Genomic DNA, 16897 nt, shown 5'->3' with positions numbered 1-16897 from the left:
GTGTCCACAGCAGTGTAAGTCATCATTCTTTTTATTATAAGTGTGCTGTTGTTTTGTCATCTACAGCTTTAAATGCTCAAGGTCTTTGGAGTAGTGTTGATTCTGATCGGCTGGTAGTGTTTTTCAGCTGAAAAAAAAAATCATTCTGAAAGTGATTCCAACAGTGTTGTGCTTCTGTGTCATTATCATTTTACTGTAGTTATCGTCCTTGGTGTGAATGGGCCTTCACCTTAAAAATAAAATTAAATAAAAAAACTAAGCAAGAGAGCATATGCAGTTAGAAACAGCTTTAAACACTGTCATGGAACATACTTTTCTGTCCAAAAACATTAATCAGGTCCAAATGTGCAGTTATGTCACCCACATTTATATTGCAGATGTGCTCACTGAATATAAACCTAACAGAGCACTCAGATCACTAGGATCAAGTCAGTTAGAAATACCAAGGGTTCACACAAAACAAGGGGAGTCCGCCTTTAGTTACTATGCCGCCCGCAGTAGGAATCAGCTTCCAGAAGAGATCAGGTGTGCTAAAACACTAGTCACATCTAAATCTAGACTTAAAACTCATCTGTTTAGCTGTGCATTTATTGAATGAGCACTGTGCAATGTCCGAACTGATTGCACTATATTTTCACTGTTTTATTTTTATGTAAAATCATTTTCTAACTGTTTTTAAATTCATTTTAATTAAGTACATGTTTTTATCATTTTAAAAGTTTTAAAATTGCTTTTTTTATTTCTGTTATTATTTTTCTTCATGATTATTTTACTTTCTTTTATGTAAAGCACTTTGAATTAGTATTGTGTACGAAATGTGCTATATAAATAAACTTGCCTTGCCTACATTTATTAATCATGAGTCTTATATCTCACAAAGCAGCCTCAAGTAAATAAGAGCAAAACAAGATATGTGGCTTGATAAATGGCAGATATGTTCTAATACAGTACATGCTGGGATGTTTTTTGAAGATGGCAGAAATAAGGAAAAATAAGCATTCAGTATTTGTGTCAAAGCCTATTTTTAGATCAGGGATCTTTTTCTGATCATGATTATATCAAAACAAATGATGGATGATGCACACAGACATTAGCACTGCAAGAGCATGAAAAGCTGCTTACATCTTGTTTGCCCAGATATAACTTTCTTGATAAAGAACAGACAGCTGCATATTCAACTAAAAGAAGGTCTCACATTATACATTGTGACATATCTTAAGCCTCCCTTAATTTACAGTAAATGATTTATATGAAAGCAGTATTGCAAATTGTTATTCTAGGGAGTAAAACGTATTTCTCACCAAAAGGAACATTTTGTAGGCCTATCTACTGAAGTCTGTCGGGTGCAGCAACTGAATATTATAGCTGTAGTACAATCAATGACCATTAACAGTGCTTATTGGTCTGTAAATAGTTCGTCTTAATCAATGAATGTTTTCCACTTCTAATAGGGAAACCTGAATCATAAAGTTTCGTTACTGAACCACCCCAAGATATCTCAGCAATTAAAATATTACTGGTGAGCAACATATATTGTTATTAACTTCAAACGTCTTTCCCCTGTGTTGATTGGTAGAAATCAGTCGTGTTTTGTGTATTTGAGCGCTATCTGGTGGTGAACGTCTATCGTTACAATACCATGCGTCAACTGGACCAGATGACCCCTTAACAGGTAGATTCGTATCCTTCCAAATAAAATAGTTATTCTCAACAACCTTTTCCGATTCAATTTCAACAAGCGTTTCGATCAAAATAAGTAATTACGACCTGAAAAAACGGTTGGGAATTAATTATTCTGAAAAATATGAACCAAATTAGATGACAAATATATTCAGCAGCGGAGGGATACACAAGAAATCGGGGTAACCGCCAGATGGGAGTTAATTGAATGTCATTTGGCGCTTGTCGAGGTAAGGGTAAGAGTTGGTCGTCGGTTTTTAAGTTTTCATCGACTTTCTACATATATATTTAGTTATTTGATTGCTCCTGGTAGTTGTGAAATTGTTTATTATGTTATAAACTATGGAAATACCGTGTAAAATGTATTTTTCTGGTTACTGTTGGCCAATTAAGTCATTAACTAATGTTATATCAGTTTTACTATTATGTACACGACGACAAAGCACTTTCCTTGAGTATTTAAGACGGATTTATACATATTTCGAAACATTCAAATAAGCTTTTAAACTTTGTTCTATCTTAACAGACATAATTTTAGAACTTTGCTGGCAGAAACCAGGGCCTGGCGCCCCAAACACGTGCTTATTATCACTAACGGACACAATGAACTAATATTTAGTAGTGTAATTAAGTAATGTGGTTTAATATTGTTTCTCAGAATGTCACACTGTAACAATGTATGACATTTATGATTTTCCCCTAATAATGTATTTTGCAGGCCTAATGTTAATAATTTGCACGTGTCAAGTGCGCACTTGTTTGAAAACTCCTAACTTAAAGAATTTAACAAAGTGCTCTTTTTAAATGTAGATAGAAAACTAATTTAAAAAAAAACCACGTTGTTTCGTGTATATATAGCATATGGGATATTTTATTGACCCTTGGGATTGGAATAACCCTCATGTAGAGTTGTGCGCCATACACGTGAAGAACATGGGTCAGCCATGTGCTCCTTGTAGTAAGATTTCTCAACATTTCAGACAATTTATAAATTTTCATATATAAAGCTTATTGTTCGTGCCAAATTAAAGCATCTGTCTCTCGGTTGGCCAATAAATAATTGAAGTCATAGTTAACACAAAAATGAAAAATTTCCTCACTTGTGTTTTTTCAGATTTGTTCTGATCTTTCTTCCATACAACATTAAATATTATAGAAAGGCATTCATTATGAAAGTATGGTGATTGAGGTTCTCTTTCATTCAAACACAATTTGTTTACCATGTAAGAAAAAAAAAAGCTATGAAAAAAATGCTAAATAAATAAAAAGTATACTGAAAAGGTGGCCATTGTGCACCAAACAGTACAATGATTAAATAATAGTATTCTCTATGTTGTATCCTTGTGTACAGTAATTTACATTGACATAAACCAAAGCATTTGAGAAGAAGCATCAATATGACGGGACGAGCAAGAGCGAGATCCAGAGGCAGAGGTCGCGGTCAGGAGCCTGCTGCTCCTGGCGCGGTGAGTTTATATTCATTTTAAGAGTAATATCATAACATTTTATCGAAAAACTTATTATTTTTCTAATTTCTCTGCAGCAACCATCTATATCCCAAGAGGCTGCAAAGCCTGTTATGCCCACTCCACCTGAAGGACAGCTGGTAGGGAGAGGGAGACAGAAACCTGCTCCTGGAGCCATGTCTGAAGAAGGTAAGTGTGTTAGAGCAGCAAGTAGAATTACTGTTGCATGTATGCTATGATGATATTCCCTCATTCAGTTTCTTAATCTTTTGCTTATTTTCTCCCTGTAGCGATGATGCAGATTTCTGCAGGCTTTCAGCAGGTAAAGATTGGGGAAAGAGGTGGACGCAGAAGAGATTTCCATGATTCTGGTGTCCACACTCGCCAGTTAATGGAACATGTTAAAGAGTCAAAAACAGGTAACACTATATTTAACAAGCAAGACTTGTTTGCTCTTTTGCAATTGTTTTGGCTGGGTAGTTGCACTGGCTTCTTGATTTTCCAGTCTTTATTTGATTACCATATTTTCTGGACTGTAAGTAACACTTTTTTTTCATAGTTTGGCTGGTCCTGCGACTTATCAAATTTAATTTGACATGAACCAAGAGAAATGAACCAAGAGAAAGCATTACCGTCTAAAGTCCGTGAGAGGGCGCTCTATGCTGCTCAGTGCTCCTGTAGCCTCTCCCTGAAAACATAGAGTGCCCTCTCGCGGCTGAAGACCTGAAATGTTTTCTCTTGGTTCTAAATAAATGCAACTTATAGTCCAGTGTGACTTATTATATGTTTTTTCCTCTTCATGATGATGTATTTTTGGACTGATGTGACTTATTCTTAGGTGCGACTTATAGTCCAATAAATACGGTATTATTTGTATTAAGTTAAAAACTTTGTGTGAGTATTTGTTAAAGACAAACCTGTGACAAAAATTCTGTTCAAAAACAAATGTTCTTTTACATTTTCTATATTAATCCTTCAGAAAAACAATTTCAGCACCAATTGTAATCCAGTGTCACATATGCTTAATTGTAGTAATTTTTGTATACGTTAGTTTTAATTGCAAAAATGAATGCAGCCAATTAGATGCTTATTTTAAATACTTATAGCTTTTTTAGGACCCAAAACTTTTAAAGAATGCAGCATTTAGATGCTATTTTAAATACTTATAGCTTTTTAGACCCAAAACTTTTAACCATGGCTAACAGTCAGATTCAGCCGTTTATTTATGATCCAGAATCAGATCCCGAGGCTGAAACTGAACGAAAGCTGCAGCAGCAACAACTCGCTCCGAGCGGGGCTCGAACCCGGGTCTCCGGCATGGGAGGGGGACGCACTAACAAGGAGGCAGAGATATTTGAAGCAGTTTTACTCACCGCCTGCGGTTCCAACACACGATCCTGACCCTTTTTCCTTGGGATTGCATCATCCTTAAGAAATAAACGATACGCAAATCCGTCGTCAAACTGGGCCTTGTGAACAAGCATCTTCGAAATGCAAGGAACAAACAAAAACACTTGCACAACTCCGTTGATGCTCTGTAAAAATAAACTCCATCCACTGGTTCCTTAATGCTGTTTTTTTTGGTAATCTGTGCAGGGTTGTCTTGCCCTGGCAACCAAAAACACACTTCTTTTGTGACTTTTCGCAACGCTCTCGCTCTGATCAGTGAAATGTCTGTGCTCAGCCTCGCTATCCGTAGTATACATTTCCCACATCCCTATTCTAATATTGTAGCAATGATATTGTAGAATTTACACACTTTTTTTTTGTCACCACAGGTGTTTCAGGCACTGCCATTGAGCTGAGGGCCAATTTCATGCGTCTGCTTTCACGACCTATGTGGGCTTTGTATCAGTACCATGTAGACTTCAAGCCACCTATGGAGTCCCGACGTTTGCGCTCGGCTTTGCTTTTCCAGCACGAGGAGACTCTGGGCAAAGCACACACTTTTGATGGAGCCATTCTCTTCCTCCCTAATAAACTGCACAATACTGTATGTTTTAGATCCTGATTTAGTTCTCATAATTGCAGTGTTTCTTATGTGAGGTTTTGGGAGTGTGGATTTTATTTGGTTGTCAGTGATAAATTGCTTTATGTAGGAAACAGTCCTGTGCAGTGAGACTAGAAACGGAGAGAAGGTTGAGATCACTGTTACGCTGACCAACGAGCTCCCCCCATCCTCTCCTGTGTGCTTGCAGTTTTATAACATCCTCTTCAGGAGGTAATCACAGATAGCATTTGAAATAGTGGTATTTACGGGGTAATTAATTTGTATCCCTGTTTATTTTGTGTTGTAGAATTCTGAGGATACTAAACATGCAGCAGATTGGACGCCATTACTACAACCCTGACGATCCGTTCAACATTCCCCAGCACAGGTTTTGAAGCAAATGTCTTGTGTGACATTTACCTTCTGTTGAAAAGTGATTGAATGTTGGAGCCTGTCTAAATCTGTTTGCAGGCTGACGATTTGGCCTGGATTTGTGACCACCATCCTTCAGTACGAGTCCAGCATCATGCTGTGTACCGATGTGAGTCATAAGGTTCTACGCAGTGAGACTGTCCTTGACTTCATGTATAGTCTGAGGCAGCAATGTGGAGACCAGCGCTTCCCTGAAGCCTGCACCAAGGAGCTTGTGGGCCTGATCATTCTGACTAAGTACAATGAGCACGCATTTGCACAACTGTTCAAAAGCTTGGGGTTGTTCAGATTAGTTATTTATTTTCAAGGCTTTTTATGCTTACTTGCAGTTTTTTGATTGCAATATCATAATGAAACAGTAATGTTGTGAAATTTAATTGTAAAAAAAAAAATTATGGCAAAGCTTAATTTTCATTAGCTATTACGCCAGTCTTCAGTGTCACGTGACCTTTCATAAATCATTCTAATATGCTGATTTGCTAGTCAGCAAACTTTAATGTACAATGTTGAAAACTGCTGTGCTGCTTAATATTTATTTTTGGAAGCCGTGATACATTTCTTTCAGGGTTATTTGATGAAAATTCGAAAGAGACAAGCATTTGTTTAAATTAGAAATCATTTTGTAACACAAAAAATGTCTTTACTGTTACTTTAAAACTATTTAATAATGCGTCCTTTTTTAATAAAAATGTTAGTTTTTTTTTATTATCTTACTGACCTCAATGATTTAAAGCTGCTGTAGGGAACTTTTGACGCTCTAGCGGTTAATAAACAGAACTTCTTGCGGAAGAACATCGTAGCCGGAGCTACTTCTCTGTTTATGTCTATGAAGAATCACAAAGGTACTGGGTTACTCCGCCGCGGTACCCCCGAAGCAATCTAAAATAGTCCGAATATAAACACTTATTATAGGTGCACCCTAGTGATTCAGGACAAGCCAAAAACACGGTTTGGAAAATGGATTCATGGTGTACTTGCTCATTATATACATTTTTCTACATTTTGAACACAAACAAAGTTTCGGACCGCAGCTCTGATTGGTTGATTTCTTACCGGGAGCGATGGAGTTTCTACAAATGGCAATAGGATCACTGGGAGGAGCCAGAGGAGCTTGATTTTTTTCACAGACTATCTGTCTCATATTCTACTGTCAGGACATAATGACCGGTTTAATAAATATGTAAAAAATATTTTTTTACTATAGTTCCCTACTGCACTTTTAAAATGAGAATGTGAGATTTTCTTTGGTTTGTAACTTAAAAAAAATTTAAATCTGTGAAAGTTGTTTAATGTAATTGTGAATAAGCAAGTAATGGTGTGTAACAAATTATCGTTTATAGGTACAATAACAAGACGTACAGGATTGATGACATTGCCTGGGATCATACACCCAACAACACATTTAAGAAGGGAGATACAGAGATTTCATTCAAGAACTACTTCAAAACGGTAACTTAACGATACAGGTAATTATTTTGACACTAGTTGCAGGATTTTACTGTCACACTCAAATTTATTTGCCTCCTCTCCAGCAATATGGTCTGGACATAACAGATGGCAACCAGGTTCTTCTGGTTAGTCACGTGAAGAGGCTGGGCCCATCAGGTCGGCCTCCACCGGGACCTGCCATGCTTGTCCCAGAGTTTTGCTACCTCACAGGTTAGTCCTTTTTGAAGATTCATTAAAATAGCTTGAAGAGTGTGGTTGTCTTTCACATTGTGTTTTTGACTAGCTGGGGTGGGACATATTGAAGGACTCATTCATTTTAATAGACAGTATTCTGTAGTTTAAAATAACCGAAGACAGTGACAGATCTTATATAGTAAGTCATATAGCAGGTAAAAATCAGAATGTGAAACTAGAATGCATGAATTTACTGTTCATAAAACAGCAAATGGAAAGTACCTGGATGACCTGCTGCTACTTCTGAGATTCTGAGGTGCCAATGTTTTACTATCCCATCAGGCCATGGGAGTGAAATTTGTTCCCTGTTTAATTCTGCTACCTAGTCTGATCTAAGACATAGCTCATGATTTGCAAGTTGATGGCCAGTGGTATATGTAGTAGGAAAGGTTTTTGGACATGTCCACACAGACACGGGTATTTTTTGTTTTTCCTTCTTTTTTTACAAAAATCTCCATCCACATGTAAATGCAAATGCATGCTATGATGTACTGTCAAGAGCAGAGTATGAGTGGAGCAAAGAGTGGAGACATGTGATTTTGGAAAAATCACACTGTGGATTTTTGAAAGTCAAAGCGTTGAGGTTTTTACTCGCTCCGAGAAAACTCCTCTACCATTACTCCTCTACTCCGTTACAAGCAAAAATTATGCCAACTCATGCATTAAACATAATTAGCTTGACAAATGTGTGGATAACATATGAAGGTTAAAATGGCAATGGATGAGTGCGGGAGGTTAAAACATGTTGTAAATTGTTCAGTTAATCTCGCTTAAAACTAATGTGCTGCTACATTGTTGCACATGGAAAGCTCACACATAAAATACAGATCTCGTGCATACATTAAGGAATGAAGAAAAACGTAAAAATTACAGCATGTGCCTCAGCTTTATAGCAGCCATAGTAGAGAGAGACGTTGCACAGAAAAGTAAGCTAAGCGAGTTTTAAATTTTATTTAATTATTTTATTTTGGCCTGTGTTCCAGTAAAACAGGTTAAAGCTAGATTAAGATTTTTCAAGCATAGTGAAATTAATTTAGCCGTGGAGTGGGGTTTATGATCAGTGGAGCTAGGAGCGGGAAATGGTGAACCCGGAGGAAAGCTGGAGTAGTGTGATTACTGAACGCTTGGAGGGTGGGGGAATTGTTGCCACTCCACTCACATACTGTGGTCAAGAGCATGCCAAACAAACAGGTGGGGATATAACCTCAACCATAAAGCCATGCTTCTGATTAGCCAACCTGAAAAAGTTTCCAGTAGGTTTAGTCAAAAGTCAAAATCTCTGGTTTCGCTGTCAAAACAGTAACACTGCAACCAGAGTTTTTGAAAATGTTTGGTTTCAGTGACCTGGTGCTGCATTTGCGTGTGTGCGAACAGCGAACCACATAGAAAAAGCTGCAGTTATCAGCAGTTAAAAAATTATCATGTTTGTGTGGTAAGGGCCTTAGTCTTCAATTGTAAACAACTCTGATGTGCATGCATTTGTTTCCTGTGAAGGTCTGACAGATAAGATGCGTGCTGATTTCAACATCATGAAGGATCTTGCCTCACACACAAGGCTGAGTCCTGAACAGAGAGAGGGCAGAATTAACCGCTTAATCTCCAACATCAACAGGTATAGATTCTACTTGAGTCCTATTGATGTATTGTTTAAATTTGGTGTTAATATATTTGATCAACTCTCACATCTACTCTACTTCCCTTTAGAAATGGAGATGTGCAGAATGAACTGACTACTTGGGGTCTGAGCTTCGAGAATCGACTGCTGAGTCTGAATGGAAGAGTTCTGCCCTCAGAGAGGATCATCCAGGGAGGCAGAGCAGTAAGAGAGATGACTTCACATCCCAGCAGCCATTTATAATGTGACAGACTCGTTAATTTTCATTTTCATACCTTAGTACGAGTATAACCCATGGACAGCAGACTGGGCTAAAGAGATGCGAGGTCTTCCTCTGATTAGCTGCATGTCTCTGGACAACTGGTTAATGTTCTACACACGGCGAAATGCAGACGTTGCCCAATCTCTGCTTCAAACTCTCAACAAAGTGTCTGGGCCCATGGGTATCCGCATGCAGAGGGCCATCATGTGAGTTGTGTGAAATTTTGGATGTTAAAAACTTTGCATTTTTCATGTTATTAATTATTCCTGGTCAAGCAGGATTGAGTATGAGGATCGTCAAGAATCTCTCCTGAGAGCCCTGCAACAAAACGTAGCACGTGAAACACAGATGGTGAGAATGGCAATCACATGCATGTTTGACTTGCCAGAGCTTTTGTTTTCGAACTGCTGTTGTGCTTTTTATAGGTGGTGGTGATCCTGCCTACCAATCGAAAGGACAAGTATGACTGTGTTAAGAAGTACCTGTGTGTGGACTGCCCTACTCCTAGTCAGTGTGTGGTGTCTCGCACAATCAGCAAACCTCAAGCACTTATGACTGTGGCCACCAAGATTGCTTTGCAGATGAACTGCAAAATGGGAGGAGAGCTGTGGAGTGTAGAAATCCCAGTAAGACTCAAATTATAGCTGTTTTGTTGGCCTTTGCCAGGTGTCAGATTTTACAGTGAATCCTTGTTTTTCAGCTCCGGCAGCTGATGATTGTGGGCATAGACTGTTACCACGATACTTCTGCTGGGAAGAGATCTATCGGAGCGCTGGTGGCCAGTCTGAACCAGGGCATGTCCAGGTAATAATATAATTAGAAAATGGCACTGTTTAACCAGATTCATGTAAAGTTTGTGCTCAGTATTATGTTGGAACTGGTTGAGCAATAAAATAAAAAAATGATTGCCATGAATAGTATTACAGTTAATGGACTACAGTTAATATAAAGTCATATTTTAGAGATTCAGATTGTGTAGTTGGGCATAATTGTAGTGTAATGTCACTTTTGTAACTTTTTTAGGTGGTTCTCCAAGTGCGTCTTGCAGAACCGGGGCCAGGAGATTATTGATGCACTAAAAGGGTCATTGCAAGGTGTGAAATGTAAAAATATTCTCGTTTTAATTTGGTTATTGATCACTGGGGTGTGCCATAACATGCAGTTCACGATGACACCAGTACACATTTTTACAAGATAATGGTTTCATATCAATATCAATGATTTAGCGACATATGATGTATTTAATGAATCTTCGGCAATCTAAATTATTCAACCTAAAAAAAAAAACTGTGTTCGGCCAAATAAGCAAGAGGACCAAATAAATTGTACTAAACAATGCGACAAAATCAAATAGAGTTGCACACTAATGCAGCAAACATGATGGCAGTGTGGAAGCATTTAAAGTTTAGATTTAAAATTGTTAGAGAAAGACGCAAAAATCATTACAAACACGACAGCGAGAGACCGTTTAGTACTGAATCGCATAGCTCTGATGAGAACTGAGAATTAAACAGTGCTGCATGAGCTTGCGACGCTGTCTTGTTAGCCAGGGTTCAAAAGTCCAAACCAAGAGCGAAATCTGTGCTGAAACGGTTACTTGTCAGTTGCTCAGTAACATTTTTGTGAACTTTAACAAGGCATGTGACGATGTGATAAGTGCATCTTCCCAAATTAGTAATGATGATAATTTATAAATCTGCTGTCATCAAAAAGAAGCACTGAGGACTTCCTGTGGGTTTTTGTCAAAATAAAAGCTCAATCAACTTTCATAAATGTTACCATTACTGTTGTTCTGTTAAATAAAATAAAAAAAGACAATAATAATGATAATTACAACAGCTCGATTAATACATTTATTATAATCACACACGGTGTTCAAATTGGGATCTGTAATATTTTCTGTTGTTTTAAAATAATTCCCTTCTGCTCAGCAAGGCTGCATTTATTTGCATTCCCGATTCAAGAAGGGGGTTTCAAAAACGGCCACAAAATATTATTTTACTAACTTAAGTTTAATTGTGCTTTGTTGGTATAATGACTGCTAGAATGTTGAAAACTTTTCAGTGTTAAGTTTTTTTAATTGCTTTGTATTAGAGTACAATGTTTAAAAATAATTCCATGTAGTGTCCATTTAATTCATTTCACATTTAATATGGGAGTTATCCAAGCTATTTGACATTTGGTAATTGGTAACTTTTTTTATGATGTAACTTTTTAAAGTAACTTGCCCAACACTGGTCACTATTATTGCACTATAATGAATACTTCTGCCACCTTATGAACATACATTTCCTTGTAATTAGGTAGTTTGTCATCAATGACAGTAGCTCATTAGAAAATGCCTGTCATTGTGTTTGCACTAATAAATGCTGCCGCCTGCCAGCTGCAATCACCAAGAAAACTGTGTCATATATTTTTTTTATATCGTCATTATTGCAAATATTCCTGAAACATTGTGATAATTTTGCAGCTATATCTCCCACCCCTATTGATCACCTTATGTTACCTTTTCCTACTGAAGTTGCCGAACACGTTAAACGTTATCGCACCAAATAGGGAAAAACTAATTTACTCACTAGTGCACTTGAACGGCTTGTAGCTTTTAAATAAACAATGAAAAAGACGTTGGAAGCTTAAGAGTGGTTAATTTATAATTAATAATAGTCCAACTTTAGCTTTTTACTTTTGGCTATTATATTTAGGCTTCAGAATATTTATTTTGGTCACATCTTATTTTCTGCAATAATCCAAAAGCCATTGGCCTTTTTTTTTTTTTTAGGGAACTATGGTGATGTTAAAAGAGTGGCTTACAAAACTAAGACTTTACCGCAGCACTCTGTACTGAAGCTGTTTGTCTTTTCAGCTGCCCTGAAGGCCTATCTGAAGTACAACAATTCTCTGCCCTCCCGGATCATTGTGTACCGAGATGGAGTAGGAGACGGCATGCTGCAGAGCGTGGTGGACTACGAAGTCCCTCAAATCATGCAGTCCATCAAGACCATGGGGCAAGATTATGAGTGAGCCATACTTCATGTTGACATATTTACACTTTGGGAATGTTGAGTTCCCTTGGTTGTAATCATATTTACGTTTTTCATACAGGCCCAAGCTGACAGTAGTGGTGGTGAAAAAGCGAATCAGCTCCAGATTCTTTGCCCGGATTGATGGCAAAATTGCCAACCCTCCTCCGGGGACAGTCATTGACAATGAAGTCACTCGTCCGGAGTGGTGTGTATAGAGTCAATACATCTGGTGTCTATCATAAGTCACATGGTCTGGGGTGGGACCTTAACAAGTCTTAAAGTGTCTTCTTGCATTCAGTTTTTTTCCGATTTAAGATCATAAAAGTTTAAATGGAATAGCAAAAGTCTTGAATATCATTAAAAAAAAAAAAAAGATCAAGAATAAGATGATTAAACTAAAAGGCTATGATTTTAAATGTTTCAAAGTAAAAATGCAGTTTGCAAACTGAATACCATGGATTTATGCTAAGTGATTATTAATGTTGAATTAATACAGGGTTTACTTCAAAATATGTAGTCCTAGTGTGCTTTGGACATTTAAAATTTTACTCTATGCATAATTTATTTTTTTCTGGTTATTGGTATTTTGTTTGCACAATGGTCTCTTGCCATTTACAGGGTGTACACAGGTCCTCAAAAAATGTCCTAGTGTCTTAAAGTTTTCCTTATAAAAGGCCTTAAAATGTCTTAAAATCCAGATGTGAAGTAACTTAAAAAAGAATTTTACACACTACCGCTAAAATGTCTGCAGTCTACGGACCCAGCAACCATTTACAATTGTACAGACCAGATTTTTTACTTGCCCAGACAAAGCCTGATTAAAACTTAGGTGACAAAAAATAACAGGTGAAGCATCAAAACCTGAGAATGATTCTGATTTTAAACAGTGATTGATGATGGATAGTGTATTTCTGGTATCAAGGTAATTGTAAATTTTTGTTCAATAATTTTAAGAAATTAAGTAGATAAGTTACATTTTACATATAATATTTACAGTTTTGTTATTTCATCAACTAAAATTATTCTAAACAAAGATCACAGAAATATTGCACATTCTACAATCAACACTGGGTGGTGGTTAGTTACTGAATGATCAAGCGTTTTGAATGAATTGGGTTTAAAGCTGTAGTCGGTAACTTTTGACGCTCTAGCGGTTAATAAACAGAACTTCTTGCGGAAGAACATCGTAGCCGGAACTACCTCTCTCTGTTTATGTCTATGAAGAATCACAAAGGTACTGGGTTACTCCACCGCGGTACCCCCGAAGCAATCTAAAATAGTCTGAATATAAACACTTATTATAGGTGCATCCTAGTGATTCAGGACAAGCCAAGAACACGGTTTGGAAAATGGATTCATGGTGTACTCGCGTATTAAATACATTTTGTAAATCTTGAACACAAAAAATTGTTTCGGACCGCAGCTCTGATTGGTTGTTTCTTACCGGGAGCGATGGAGTTTCTACAAATGGCAATAGGATCACTGGGAGGAGCCAGAGGAGCTTGATTTTTTTCACAGATTATCTGTCTCATATTCTACTGTCAGGACATAATGACAGGTTTCACAAATACATTTTTACAAAAGTTACCTACTTCAGCTTTAATGACTCGATGACACACTCATTAACTGACTTACAGCCACCTACTGGTGGTTTAGTATGTTTGAAATTATGAATTAATTGTTTACGCCACCTAAATTTTGGTGATGCAATGCGTTTGTGGGATCATTTTGAATGGAATATTGTCTGCTGATATGAAAAGTTTACTCTTATTACCAAAAAAAAAAAAAAACTTATGCCAGTGATATTTTGTTTTCTTTTTACATTAGACACATTAAACATCACTTATATGCATGAAATGTGTATTTCCATCACAGATTTAAGTAAACTTGATATAAGGTGGTATTAAAAGTTCTTAAATTTAATTTGATCACATATGTTGAAACCCTGATTTAATTCAGTGTAAACCCCTGTAGCTTCTCTCTGGGCAGCACTGTCATGGGAAGGAAAGATTAAGTACATTATTTAACACGTTCAATACAGATTATACTGATGTCTACACTACACAGACCTCTTTTTTTTTTGCATTCATTTAAACATCATTTTAAGTAAAATCCAATATCGATCAACCTCTAATTCACAATGTCCACGTTAAGTAATACATGTCTTGAGGTTTTAAAAGTATAACATTTGCTTTTAAAAACTCAACAGATACCTTAATAGCTATTTTGTATTTGTGAAATAATGCAAACTGCTCACATTTATTCAGTGCTACATCTGCTTTCACTCAGGTATGATTTCTTCATAGTGAGTCAGGCTGTGCGCTTTGGTTGTGTCGCACCTACTCACTACAACGTGGTGTATGACAGCAGCGGCCTCAAACCAGATCACATGCAGAGACTCACCTACAAACTCTGCCACATGTACTACAACTGGCAGGTAATAACCAATGTAGATCACTACATCATTATCACACTGCACTTATTGGTCTATAATAATCAGGGATGTGATTCTTCCGCATACACAACCCATGTGATTCACATAGATCAGAGGGTTTTTTGGGGAGGTTACTGCATGATAATTGGTGCCATCTGCAGGACAGTTCATAGCACTGAAATTATTAAAAGCACTAAATGGGAGCAGGATCAGTGCTGAAACTGTTTTTTTAAATGTGAACGGCGATAAAAATTTACGATTGGTAATGCCGTCATAAAATTCACACAGGTTGTGCTGTAATTATATAATACTACATGTCTGCTGTTACAGTACTATTTTTAGCTTTGATACACTGTTAGTGATGGCTTGGTTTGAGTCACTTTATTTTGCATTTGGGAACACATTCATCATTAAAAACGTTTATAAATCTGTTGTTGTTTACAAAAAAGTTTGTCACATATTCCTTCAGAAATAATTCTAAAATGCTGATTTGCTGCTCAAGAAGCATTTCTTATTTTCATAGTTAAAAACTTTTTGCTGCTTAATATTTTTGTGGAAACGATAGCACTCAAATATTTGTATTAAAGTAAAAAAAAAAAAGAAAAGAGAAAAAAAATATTTTATTCATCATGCATGAAAGTGACAAATTGAGAAGACATTTAAAATGATTTTTGTTTTATAAATGCATTAACAAAATTTATTAAACTTTATATTCATCAAAAAATCCTGAAAACTTAAGTGCATCATTTCCACAAAATACGAAGCAGCAAAATTATTTTCAACATTGATAATAATCAGAAATGTTTCTTGAGAGACAAACAAATTGTAATGATTTCTAAAAGATCATGTGAAACTAAACTGGAGTAATGATGATGAAAATTGTGCTTTACATCACAGGAATGACATTACATTTTATAATGTATTAAAATTGAAAACTTTTTATTTGTAATATTTGACATTATTTTGGGGGGTTTCTTCTTTATTTTGAGCAAATAAATTCAGCCTTGATGAGCAGAAGATAGTTATTTCAAAATCATTAATGTAATATTTCCAAACTTGGCAGGTACTTCAGTATAATATTTTAGAATATTGTTGTCATTATTATAAATTGGTGATATCTTTTTTTTTTACAGGACAGTATGTATTTTACAATATAAGTTGTATTTTAATGTGCTAAAATATATATATTTTAAATAATTTGTGCTGGGGGTGTGGTCAGATTTTCCTTTTTTGTCTCTAGCTGATCACATGCCTGAATAATGTGTTATCTCATCTTTGTGGTTCTTCTTTACCTTAAGGGTATCGTCCGAGTCCCAGCACCATGTCAGTATGCCCACAAGCTGGCCTTCCTGGTGGGTCAGAGCATTCACAAGGAGCCCAACATGAACCTGGATGACTTCTTGTACTACCTGTAATCATTGCAGTGATAAGTTGCAGGGTCTCAAAGAATGAGAGGGCCATTTTTATTAGTTTATTTTCCAAGTCAATTGTGTTTTGGTGAAAAAGTGCACTGTCAGAAGAATTTTTGTTTATATTTTTAGGTACAGTGCTTTCAGAGAAAAGCAGGTACAAAGTTGTTTTCTGATTGTACTGGCAAATGCATATGGTTATTTCTATTTCTCTGTTCTTGTTCTGGTGTCTTGTAAAGATAAAGACCATGTATTTTTGTGTGTAAACAGATGGTTCAAATTGCAGATTTCTTGGAATTTATGTTTTGAGGCCCTGATTTGTTAATGGAATTAAGTAAATTTTATTTTTTGGTTTCCAGTATAAAAGATGAACGGTTATGTCTGATTAATACCTTAAGTGTTCACATACTATATCATATGCATGTATGGTTTTCATGTTTGTCACAAAATTAAATGTTTCCACAGTTTATAACATTGCAGATATATATATATATTTTTTAATTTAATTATTGATTATAGAATAAGTAAAGAAAGGCAAGGATACTACACCGGAACAGAAATGTTGGGAAGAGCGGAAGTTTTAAAAGCTGTCATTTAGGATTGTATTGATATATTGAAAGGGGATACATCAGTATTGATGCGAGAATAAAGCTCAAGTTTAACATGGCTTTATTAATTTGACAATTTAGTCCGCAGTGGGAAGAATTTGAGAAAACGTTGGCATTGTACGAGTTTACGGACATTTGAAAATGTAATGCAAAACTTGAAAATAATAGTTTGACAGTTACTTGCGGGCAACCCAGTTTATTTCGTGGTCTCCATCTTTTATCATATCGCTAATTAAAATTAAAAGTATTGCGAAGTTTCACGAATAACGTTAGCTGTTTGATAAAGAGTAACTGC

At 36.3% G+C, this 16897-nt stretch overlaps 1 protein-coding gene across 2 annotated transcripts; it reads left to right on the top strand.

Moving 5' to 3' along the window:
* The first annotated feature begins 1880 nt into the window (after window positions 1-1880).
* On the top strand, window positions 1881-16463 carry LOC113092096 (piwi-like protein 1). 2 transcript variants are annotated; one of them, XM_026257696.1, is made up of 21 exons: window positions 1881-1910; window positions 3032-3146; window positions 3224-3335; window positions 3437-3565; window positions 4925-5139; window positions 5246-5367; window positions 5444-5524; window positions 5608-5805; window positions 6909-7017; window positions 7101-7227; window positions 8746-8863; window positions 8956-9070; window positions 9147-9334; window positions 9407-9479; window positions 9554-9754; window positions 9829-9932; window positions 10152-10222; window positions 11992-12145; window positions 12231-12356; window positions 14441-14588; window positions 15884-16463. In XM_026257696.1, exons 2-21 carry the CDS (start codon window positions 3078-3080, stop codon window positions 15998-16000), a joined length of 2577 nt encoding a protein of 858 aa, XP_026113481.1. In that variant the 5' UTR covers window positions 1881-1910; window positions 3032-3077; the 3' UTR covers window positions 16001-16463. The 2 variants fall into 2 exon arrangements, with proteins under 2 accessions (XP_026113481.1, XP_026113480.1); XM_026257695.1 differs by having other exon boundaries at window positions 1896-1916.
* The last annotated feature ends 434 nt before the right edge of the window (window positions 16464-16897 follow it).

The sequence above is a fragment of the Carassius auratus genome, unplaced genomic scaffold (genome assembly GCF_003368295.1).
Source record: "Carassius auratus strain Wakin unplaced genomic scaffold, ASM336829v1 scaf_tig00214465, whole genome shotgun sequence".
Taxonomy (NCBI): Eukaryota; Metazoa; Chordata; class Actinopteri; order Cypriniformes; family Cyprinidae; genus Carassius; species Carassius auratus.
Note: the sequence above shows the minus strand (reverse complement) of the source record. Positions and strands in the feature narration are given on the sequence as shown.